Source organism: Mastigoproctus giganteus, chromosome 4 (assembly GCF_048544385.1).
Source record: "Mastigoproctus giganteus isolate SK-2022 chromosome 4, ASM4854438v1, whole genome shotgun sequence".
In the NCBI taxonomy this organism is placed as follows: Eukaryota; Metazoa; Arthropoda; class Arachnida; order Uropygi; family Thelyphonidae; genus Mastigoproctus; species Mastigoproctus giganteus.
The window spans coordinates 240,477,993-240,490,514 of NC_143578.1; the positions used below are offsets into that span (position 1 = coordinate 240,477,993).

A 12,522-nucleotide genomic window follows, 5' to 3' on the forward strand; every position below is an offset into this window, starting at 1 on the left:
AACTGTCCAGCGATATCGACTGGCTGCACTTCCTTGGATTTTATGTTTCTTAACTAATAGCATAACCCCTTCTCCCTTCCTATCTTGTATATCCTTTCTGTACACATTGTACTCCCCAAATTCCAGTTCTGCATTCCTTATATCTGTGTGACACGATGTCTCTGTTATCCCAACAATATCTGCCTTTGAAGTTTTGACCAACACCTGAAATTCATCAAATTTATTTACCAACTCCTAGCATTGGTGTACACACAAGTATACATGCGCCTGTTACTATTCTTAGCTACCCTAACACAGCCCATGTATTTACTTGTTCTGCAATGACTCTTGGAGTATGTATCGCAATGAGGTACATACTACAATCATCCATGGAATTGTGTGCTATGATCCAGTGTGCTGTGTGGTCAATCTAGCAAATGAATGGGTCAATAGTGCAACCTAAATGACTTTGAGTGTGGTATGACATTTAATGCAGGTATTACCTACCTTGTATGGATGCTCATGCATATTGGTGTTTAGAATATATCAAGAATGGTCCAATAACCAGAATACATGCAGCCAATTGCAGTCCTATGGCCAGAGAACCTACTGACACAAGAAGTTGAAGGAGGATGACAAAGAATTATGCAGACTAATAGACAGGCTACAATCAGTCAAATGACAGACTAGTGCAACAGTGGTGTGCAAAGGGGTATATATGAATGCTTAATACGTTGAACCCTGTAAAATCACTGATAGGTGGACAGTAACAGATGACTCACTAACAACACTCTTGTTAGATAAGCACAAGCAGCTATGGATAGGTACAGTGGAAACAGGAATTTTAGCAGCACTGGACATTTGAAGAATGTGTGTGTGGGGGGGGGGGAAAGAGCATCAGGTTTAATTAATCCAGTTCCTGTTTTCCATAGCTTTAAGATGGACCAGAAGGCACCTGTTAACTGAGTAGTGAAAACTATTTAGAAATTAATTAAAAATTTATTCTTACTTAAAATAATTAAAATTATTCATGTTCTTACCTATATCTGTAATAGGATACCAGCATTCTTTCTCTTACAAGACCATCTATTTTTTGATCCACCACTAACAGCATCACTCCACAGAGGAAAAGCAATTCACACTTTAAATAAAAACAAGATTAAAAATGTAAGATGTGCTATTTAAAAATCTAACTTAAGAAATTTATACAAGTGGCAAAAAATAAAATAAAATAACCAATTAACTCAGAATCATCATTTATAGAAAACTGTGATAAAATAAACATATATATTAAACAGCATTAAACTTGGTTAGCGATTGGGAGGGTGGCTACTGGGATACTCAATGTATTTGACTTTTTGCCTTCCTTTTTTCCTTTTGTTAACCTGTGGAAAATGAGCAAATATAATGAAATAAAAAATCTGAGCAAATTAAGTATACTAATTCAGCCTCTTTATCGGGAAGTATTAGCAACATTAATGGCCATTAGCCTTAAATTCCTACTACTAAATAACCACCATGCATAGAACAAAGACAAGTAACAAAATACTGTATGGATATCACAATAAAAATTGCACCCCGGGCTTAGATACGACTGCAAAGGCCCCATTAATTCCTGAAAACGGTCAAATAGCATTCAATGCCACCCACCCACCCACTGGTGATTAACAAGAAACCAGAAAGTGCCTACAGAAACGAATTCTTCCCATACATCGAAGATTATATAGACAGTTTACTCCGACAAAACCAACTAAAATTTAAGAAATATTCTAGTAAATTATGTAAGACGTGTCCATACATGCACAACAAGCACAACCCCACAGCAGAAAATTTCCCAGTATTTTGCTATATGCAAAACGTTATAACCTTATTACATGCAAAGAATGTGGGATACAATATGTCGGACAAACTAGAACAGAATTGCATATAGGACAACCTACACAGATTGCAAATTAAGAAATTTGGAGAAAGACCCACCAAATGCAAAACCACTATAACTTCAGATAAATACACGAATGAGATAGAACTAAAACACTTCCAAAAGCACCAGTTCACCAATATATATATAGCTATACTAGCTATAGAAAAAAACACCAAAAAAAAGGGAAATATTGGAAGACCTCTACATATTACAACACAAATCTCTATACCCATATGGGTCAAACAATAGGTTTAATGGCAGAAACTTCACCTACCCTGGGGTAAAACAATGCACATATACAGTATTCCAACTAGCTAAAAATATACATGGTAATGCTCTAAGAAACAATAAGGTTCAGCAAGGATACAGCAGCTACAATAGAACCAGTGCACTAAAACTTAACTTTGAATTGCTGCACACCGAATGGGATAACGATCCCATTAACATTAAAACCAAACTTTAGTGCATACAACACCCTGTTTGCACTAAAGCACAGCAAACTAAAAGCCCTAAATAAGTTTAGCCTACGATACTCCTTCAAAAACATACATCTCAAACACACCACAGAAGACATTACTGCCGACCGGGCTAGCCGGGTGGGTAAAGTGCCTGCCTGGCAACCCAAAGGTCACAGGTTCGAATCTCGCCTCGGGCTTGGATCAAAGTACTGCAAAAACCTTGGGAGGTGCATTATGGCCACAGAAGCCGATGCGCCAACAACTACAAAAAAAAAAAAAAAAAAAAAAAAGACATTACTACATTTAAAATCAGATTCTTCCACCCCAAAAACAAAGCAAAAGAATACTGCATAGTAAAATAACAAAATCGCATTTTCAACCATGTTAACATCAGAGAAGTTTTTGATAAAACCACCAAAAACTTACCTATAGATAAAATTAATATAGAAATCAGACATAGATATGCAAGGCCCATCGGAATGGCCTTATATAACTCCACAGCAACTCCTTGTCACTGCAAAGGAAACAAATATAACGATTACATAGAACCGCACCACAAACACAATCACAGGTGACCTCAATATAGTCGAGGATCCAGCATTAAAAGAAATCATGGATAAAGGAATGAAATTAGGACCAAACACCCATGCCAGCCTAGAAAGCATACAAAGATCGATTAGAATGGATCTTTTACAATTTGCTTATAAACTAGACTATAAATATAACACACCAGTGGAAGCCTTTCAAATTTGGATTAACAGCACTTCAGAGCATGTTATGACAAGGTTTAGAGACTGCATACAACACCAATATAACTAACAAGCACTACAACCTAAAAAGAATAAATAACAAATTCAAAAACTTACAAAACAAATTTGTTATAACTAGAATAGACAAAGCCAATAACAAATAATACAACTTCAGTATTATTTGCAAAAAATTCTACACAGACACACTCAAAAAGGAATTGAATAACAAAAAAACATATAAAATCACCAACTCCACCCTTAGTATTATTACAAAAAATACTAATAGCCATGCACAAAAAAAGTTAAATTAAAAATTGATAACACTAGATTTCCATTTGTTTATTGGATCCCAAAGTTCCACAAAGTCCTGGTAGGCAGGAGATTCATTACCCCATGCAGGAACAGCTACATTAAAAACCCCAGTAAAAAAAATTGGAGGCCAAACTTAACACAATATCTACCAACCTCACCAACGGCAAGTTCATTTCAGACAACAGAAAATACAAAAATACGTCAAAAATAATAACATCAGCAAAGTGTACACCTACGATTTCAAAAATCTATTTACACGCATTTCACACGATAATTTAAAAAATTGCTAATAGACTACTACGAATAAAATCATGAAATTCTAGGCTGTGATAAACAGTACTGGTAAGAGCTAATAAATTTATGCGTAATCAAAAACTACATATTTATGGGAGGCAGCATCTACATGCAAAGTAGGGGGACGGAAATGGGAGCAAGCAGCTCGAGTTCCATTGCCAAACTTTACTTACACTTCTACGAAAACAAAATTAAAGACGACATAATTTTCTTTAGATACACTGACGATGTCTTAGTTGTCAATTGTGATAAATTCGACAGATTAGCATTGGAAATATATCCCACAGACTTGACCATCGAACACACCAACCCTAAAAGCTACCTACAAGCCATATTTTTATTTTTATTTTTTTTTTTATGTAAACCCCAAACACGAGAGGTATTAGGATCTATAGTACTTAGTACCGTGCTTGGGTTGGAGGTTGAGAAGACGAAAGAAGATATTTGTTGACATTGGACTTGAACTTCTGTAGACTGTAATTTTCAGGAAATATGTATGAAGGAAAGTTGTTCCAGAAAACGGCAGTTGAATGAATAAACGAGGAAGATGAAAAGTTGGTTCTGTGAGTTTGAAGTTGGACAGTAAAGGGATGTTGGCTGGTGGCAGCACATGTTCGGACTGTTTTGAAAGAGAGAGCGGGAATTATAGAAGCCAATTCAGAAGATGGTTGGTTGGTTGTGTTTTATTGGCGCATTAGCAACTAAGGCTATAATGCGCCAAAACCTTGTCATAAAAAAAGTAAAACTTTCAGTGACCTAATGAATTAGGTCACTAAGTCAGGGTATAAAAACAGGTATAAACTGTAAAAGACAAATATCAGTAAACAAGTAACAATAATAAGGTAATTTTTTAAATGTAAGTAAAAAGGTTTACTGATTTTAGAAAGCTAAAAATAGCAGACACATTGTCATTGTCGGATAAAATCTGACCGAGTGTATACGGCTCAGTCAGATGGTTAAAAGCGGTAAAACGAGCATTTCTAAAACTGGTACAGTCACATAAAAAATGTTGAACAGATAAAATGGTGTCACATTGCTCGCACATAGGAGGGTCATCAGCCCTCAAGAAGTTAATCCAAGTCATCATGAAGGACTATTGCTTGGCACTTATTACTCAACTATCCTGATGTCCTGATCTTCACATCATTTTCAAATGTTGAAATCACATACTATTTCCCTTTCTCATTGTCATTTAAAAATATCACATAACACTGGACATTATAAACTTGACAGCAAAGTGATATAAATGGCAACAAAAGCAAATACGCTACACCTCGTCTCCCGCTTATAATAAAGCCCAAAAGACCACAAGATTAAAATAACTGATGGGGGTATGTAAATACGTATATAGTTATCCCACTGGACACACATGGGCTGTTATGCTGCAGAAAGGTTATCCCAGTCCTTGTCCAGTGGATAACATTACCATTTTGATTTATCAATAAAAAAAAAAAAGAAAAAAAAAAGTGTAATCTTAAAATGTATAAACATAAACATCCATATAGGTATTCACCGTAATTCCTAACCATCGATTACAAATTTAATACAGGTCACATAATCACAAACAAACAAAACGTCCCTTAAGCATATATAATTATTAACAACAGACTAACCAACAAAACAGACCAGATGGCACCCCGGCTTCCTATAAAGTGGCTCCCGGGCAGATTGCACATGCTTTCTCGTACCAACCACCAGCTACAGTGTTCGCAGGTAAATACCTATATACTTTTTATATTTACTCTGATGCATACCCGTTGGGCTTTTGGTCCCAATCCCAGTTTGCAACTAATTATAATCCATGAAGTTAATCCAAGTCATCATGAAGGACTATTGCTTGGCACTTATCATTACTCAACTATCCTGATGTCCTGATCTTCACATCATTTTCAAATTTTGAAATCACATACTATATCCCTTTCTCATTGTTATTTAAGAATATCACATAACCAAACCCAATCCTCAAGAAACCCACCTCTAATCTTACCCCATTCTGAAGAGTAATCATGGATTACAACCTTTTGCCTCCTGTAATCCATTTATGAATCGTACCCATAATTGCAGTATGTTCCAGGTTGTACACCAATCTCTCATATGTAAACAGAGTCAAATGCTTTGCTAAATTTCAAATAAACAATATCAAAGTTATTTTCCACATGAAACTCAAAGTTGACATTATCATCATAACTTATCAGGTTACAATCAAGTTCGAATAGCAAAGCTTAATAAACGGTACTCACCTTAGATAATCTGCTGTTGTTACATGAAGTAGGATGGAAGAATAATTTTGAGGCTTAAGCAGTTTTGAATAATTTAGAATTTAAAAATAAGTTAATTGGTAAGTATACGGAATTAAAATATGCTCAAGAAAGTAGAAGTGCACAACTTCGTCCCTAGTTGTCATTGCAGAATTAATTAAAAACTTTAAAATATGAAACCGGTGAAGGCAAAAGTCATAAATGACTGACTTTCGTTTTTTAACGTCATCAGTTGGCAATACTAAAGTGAGAAGAGAATGCGGGAAAACGAGAGTCAGTCGTTTATGACTTTTGGCTTCACCGGTTTCATATTTTAAAGTTTTTAATTAATTCTTCAATGACAACCAGGGACGAAGTTGTGCACTTCTACTTCCTCGAGCATATTTTAATTCCATTTTTAATTCCTTACCAATTAACTTATTTTTAAATTCTAAATTATTCAAAACCGCTTAAGCCTCAATTATTCTTCCATCCCACTTCATGTAACAACAGCAGATTATCTAAGGTGAGTAAAGAGAGAGAGAATCTTTAATGCCCTTCACGGCCAAAAAGCCAGGGGTTTACATTTTTACAGCCTCCCGAAACTCCCGGGAAAATCAAACAATTAATTTACAAAAACAAGTAATTTTACAAATGAAAACATACCGTTTATTAAGCTTTGCTATTCGAACTTGAGTCCAATCATATCGGTACTTTAAGAAATTCTATAACTTATCTACTTATCAGGTTAGTTAAACAAGATTTTTTTCCTTTTATAAATAAAGAACCTTCCTGTGTTTTGTGGTTGAAATACCATTTTAATCTAAATGAAACCATACTGCATTCTTAATCGATGTTTTCACAAAATCTGATTCCAATGAAACCCTCATATTATAATCTTAATGGTATGATAAACTGCCTATTGAACTCAGACCCGACAGACAGCAGGGATGGAGTCAGTAGGTAATACATTGGTGCTTCTCCATTCAATTCTGATTCCCTTGGATCAGGAAAGTCTATACTGCAATAATTAAAGACAAACACCAGCCAAGGAATAAAAAATTTTTACTATAAAAATAATGTGATACACTATCGGAAATATTACAATAAATTACGATAAAACGTTAAAAATATAGTTAAAAATATACCGAAGCAATAAAATTATCTAAAATAAACTGGATTAAAAGCGATAAAACCTGAAGCTTTCAGAGGCTGCTGTCTCCTTCTTCAACAGTATACTATTACTGCAATGACACATCCTTAAGTAGCAGACCCATGGCACTCATGCACGTGGTCCATCAGACACATGGTCGGCATTCCCCACGCGCGCATTGGAAACGGAAGTGGCTCGGGAGCGTGTCAAACAGAACCGGTCATCCCGCCTGAGGACAACCGCCTCAAACAGGGGGTGTAAACATGTCCCCCTGTCCCAGTTAATAGTATTACGACTGGATGAACAGATTCTCAAGCTCTTGAGCCACTTGCGTTCCCAAAATCCATGGGCACGGTCCGTAATGACCGCGTCTTCAGGGGAGATCCGATGCTGCTTCTCCCAGAAATGCTCTGCCACAGCAGACCTCGCATAATTAGCAGTCTTAATAGCGGTCATGTGACTGCAATGAAACCCTCATAATAAATCTTAATGGTATGATACACTCCCTTGTCACTTCTCTCACAATAACTGAGTATTCCATCTACTACAGAGCCTTACTTTCTTTCACATTAAAAAGTTTTTCTAGTAAATAATCATCTGTAATTTCAAGTCTCTCATTTTACAGTGCGCAGGGTCACTATCACAGTATCTCTTTGTTGTGAAAGAGTTTTATCTGTAAAGATCAGTGTGAAGAACCCATCCATTTTATTAGGTACTTTCCAGCATCTATCATGTAAGGATCCAGTCTTCTTTGTAATTACATATGTATCAAACTTCTTGTTCCCTTCTGCTTTGACCATGTGTCTGCTATTTATAATTTCCTAAAATCAGTAAACCTTTTTAATCATATTTAAAAATCTTATTATTTTAAGATTTTCCATTGTTACTTATTTACTGATATTTGTCTGTTACAGTTTATACTTGTTTTTATAACCTGACGTAGTGACCTAATTCAGTAGGTCACTGAAACTTTTTTACCTTTTATGACAAGGTTTTGGCGCATTATAGCCATAGTTGCTGATGCGCCAATAAAACTCAACCAACCAACCAATCAACCTTCTGCTCTCTTATCCAATGATTTTTCACACCCAGCCTTTGCCAACCTAAAAAGTTGTGTGGTATTATCATAGAAATAGTTGAAAAATCTCTAATTGAATTTTATCCACGATCACTCTACACCAGTGGTTCTCAAAGTGGGTGCCGCTTACTCTTTACAGGGGTGCCACGATGTAAAATGTAGCATCGGCTTACAACATGGCCGTCGCTACAAAAGGTTGTTGATTTTCATGTAACTATGTAAATTATAAGTCGTCATGAAATAACTGCTGACCATCACAGTATTTATGTAAATACATCTACATATACGGAACAGCTGAGCCATCCATCGCGTACACTGTATTTGAAACAGCACAGCGCTGCTGCGAACACTCATACTCGTTTAGCAGATCTTAGTCCTTAGATTGAATTCCTCCTTTGGTGTATCAGTTTGCCTAGTTGTGCATATAGTCAAGCATGTTTTGCATGTTAAAGTTTTAGTTAATATTTCTATTTGAAATACTTTAAAACAGTGGCCATGGAAAGCTTTAATATTAAAAAGAGAAAAAACCAAGATAGTAATGAATCAAGAAATAGTGGCATACAATGAAGATACTTCACAGAGCAGCAGAAAAACTGAAGTAAGCACAAGTTCAACTATAAAAAAGAAAAAAACTTCTAAGTATAAAGACAGTTACTTAGAAATGGAGTTTACATGATGTGACGATAGTTTTGCACCTAATCACACATAAAATAAAAGGAAGTGAAGCCAGTCGACATCGCTGGACAGTGCAGTGTCGAGTCAGCTTGGTGTGACATAAGCATTGGGAGATCAAAATTGAGAGTAGGAGTGTGCTATAGGCCTAATGACTCTGATGAGTATAATAAGAAACCGTACAGAGAAATATAGTGGGCCAGTAAATCAGAGAGTCTTATAATGGGGGATTTTAATTTCCCAGATATTGACTGGAATTTGTGGGTTGGTCATTCACACACCAGCAAGGCTTTTGTGGATTTATTGGATGACTGTTTTCTACATCAGCATGTTCGGGAGGCAACTAGAGGGAGTAATATACTTGATTTGATTATCAGTAGTGATTCTTCATGCATTAAGAATCTGCAGATAAAAGAACCACTAGGTGGCAGTGATCACTGTGTGCTGAAGTGGGATTTACTCAAAGAGGTAACTACCATCAGAGGTAAAGGGAAGGGTTTTAGCTTTTGTAAAGGCGACTACGATGGTCTGAGACAGTATTTAAATTCTATACAGTGGGACCAACTGATGATGATAACAGCAAATTCAAAATGGGAAGCATTCAAAGAACTTATCTTGGAAGCTACTAGGCTTTACATACCAACTAAGAAATATTGTTCAAGGTTTAGGCCTAAATGGATGTCAGATGAACTAATGAGACATATGGCAGAGAAGAAAAATGCGTGGGATACATATAAATTAACACGTGACACAGAAGCCTATGATAGATATAAGTTGATCTGTATCAAGTTACAAAGGAGGTTAGGCAGGCGAATGCAGATTACGAGAAATCTTTGGCAAGGGATGCAAAGAAAAACAACAAAGAGTTTACTTACGTAAACTCTAGAAGGAAGGGGATGAATCAGATTGGTCCACTTGATATTGATGGTTCAACTGTTGATGATCCTGCTCAGGTAGCTAACAAACTAAATGAATATTTTGCACCGACATTCACACATGAGGAGTTATACAGCAAGGAGAATGCCAGAGGTGTATTCAACTCTGGCAGTAAGCTAGATAATCTTGTAATAACTGAGAGTAAAGTGGAGGATAAATTGTTGAAGATAAACACAAGAAAAGCACCTGGGGTGGATGGGATCTATCCAGTTATATTAAAGGAGGCAGCAAAGGAAGTAAGCAAACCCTTAGCCATAATTATGAGAGTTTCCTTGGACTCAGGGGAGGTACCCATAGACTGGAGATGTGCAAATGTGACCCCAATTCACAAAGGAGGATCAAAGGCTGACAAGTAATTATAGACTTGTGAGTTTAACTGCTATTCCAGGAAAATTAATGGAGGCACTGCAGGATCATCTAGACAAGACTTCAGTTATAGCTCGAACACAGCATGGTTTTGTTAAGGGGAAGTCTTGCCTGACCAATTTGATTGGATACTATGATGCAGTCACAAAAGAACTGGATGCAGGTATTAACTTTGATATTATATATTTGGATCTTAGAAAGGCTTTTGATACTGTTGCACACGGAAGACTGCTGCACAAATTGGAGCAGTGTGGCACTGGAGGCAAATTGCTGCTATGGATACAGAGGTGGTTGAGGGGGAGAAGACAGAGTGGTAATCAATGTACAGTGCTCATCGTGGGCTAATGTTATTAGTGGAGTCCCTCAGAGTTCAGTGTTGGGTCCATTATTGTTTTCTGTATTTATAAATAATATTGATGATGGTATATCAAGCTTAATGTCCAAGTTTGCAGACGATACAAAGGTTGGCAGGGTTGTTAAAGACACTACTGACACTATGCTGCTGCAACAGGATCTGGAAAGGTTGAGCAGATGGGCTGAGAGGTGGCAAATGAATGTTTAACATTAACAAATGTAAAGTACTACATATGGGAAACAGCAACCCCAGAGCAATGTATCAACTCTGTGGTACTACACTGACAGTGGTAGAGAATGAAAAGGACCTGGGGGTAATTGTGCAGGCAGATATGAAGTTCTCTGAGCAGTGCAGACGGGCTGCAAGAGTAGCTCATGGTGTCTTGTCAATGATATACAGGAATTTTTCTAGCAGGGATAAGGAGGTGATTATTCCCTTGTATAAGGCAATGGTCAGGCCACACCTTGAGTACTGTATACAGGTCTGGAGGCAACATTTCAAGAAGGATGTAGAGCTGCTGGAACGAGTATAGAGAAGGGCAACAAGGTTAGTGAATGGAACAAAAGGTTGCTCTTATGAAGAAAGGCTTAAGTTTTGCAAACTACAGTGTCTGGAGACTAGGGACCAGCGAAGTGATCTGATAGAGGTGTATAAAGCCTTGAATGGTTTCAGCATGCTCAATGCTGATGGGATTCTTCCTCTTGCTCAGAATAATCACCTGAGAGGGCATAAATTCAAATTGAGAAAAGACAGATGTAGGATAGATGTGCGGAAATTTGCCTTTAGCCAGCGGGTAGTTGGTTGGTGGAACAGACTTCCATCCCTTGTTGTGGAAGTTGATAGCCTAAATAAATTTAAGGCCCAGCTGGACAGGTATTTCGAACGAACGGAGGGGTAAAGTGGAAGGTTTTTTTTTTTTTTTTTTTTTTGGCTGATTCTGCATAAGCTTGCTTTCTTGCATCATATGCCTCTACTAATGCTGATCCTATGTGTATTGTTTGTGGAGTAACATTAGTAAATGACGCTATGAATCCAAGGAAATTATCACAACATTTCACTACAAAACATTTCTGATCAGACACCAGATTACTTCAAAAGGTTATTAAAATCGCAAAATATTCGACAAACCTTACAAAATATTCTGCCAGCGCCCATGCACCCAGTGGCGGGAATTTTTCATAATGGATTTAGGGTGTCTTCAAATTAAAAAGTTTGAGAACTCTACACTATAGACATGGCAAGGAATTTCACTATACACTTTTGGTATATAGCAAAATTCACTTTCTCTATTTCTGAAGATGATGAATTTCACCATATTTCCATTAAGTCTATTACACTGGTGTTAGTTGTCATAAGAGTTCAAATTCACTCATTTTATTAAAAACACTCCTGAATTGCAATAAACACAGTTCCAACTTAGTATTCTTGTGTTTCTCTACTTTAACATATCTCTTAAAGTTACTTAGACTTACTGCCCTAGTTTTAGCTGCTTTCTCATAAAAATCATTGCTATAATTCCACATATCCTTCTAATGTGAGAACACTTATTGACTTATATGCCTCTAACAAAAATTCTTGAGATATGTGCAAGTGTTACTTTAATCCATATCATCAATTAATTAAATGCATATCTGCACTTCCATTATCATCAATATATATCAACCTAATATGCTTCTGAAAAATTCAGTTTGAAAGAGTGTGGTAGGTTTGCTCTGAGTATAGACAGCAAATCTATATTTGTTATCGTATGAAAAACAATCAGATTTTTATACACTTCCAAGGTAGCAATCAGCTTTTCTCGGCACTAAAATTACTTTCTCTAAATTCAGTTTTTTTTCCTAATCCATTTGGATATATACGACTTTAAATTTTAGTTTAAATGTTTCATATTCATTTTTAACTACATATTATGTCATTATATCATTTAATTTAAGGTATTTATTCTCAATATTACTGACTATCTTGTATATGTGTTATTCATATATGGCATCACCTCCAGTAATGCAAGCTCA

The 12,522-nt window shown here is 36.3% G+C and overlaps 1 protein-coding gene across 1 annotated transcript in view; it reads right to left on the reverse strand.

Moving 5' to 3' along the window:
- Strump (WASH complex subunit strump) overlaps positions 1-12,522 on the reverse strand; it is a 162,182-nt gene that overhangs the window by 121,962 nt on the left and 27,698 nt on the right. Inside the window, exon 4 of the mRNA XM_090372123.1 lies at positions 1,020-1,120. Coding sequence (XP_090228249.1) covers positions 1,020-1,120 — 101 coding nt within the window. The remainder of the gene's footprint in view (positions 1-1,019; positions 1,121-12,522) is intronic.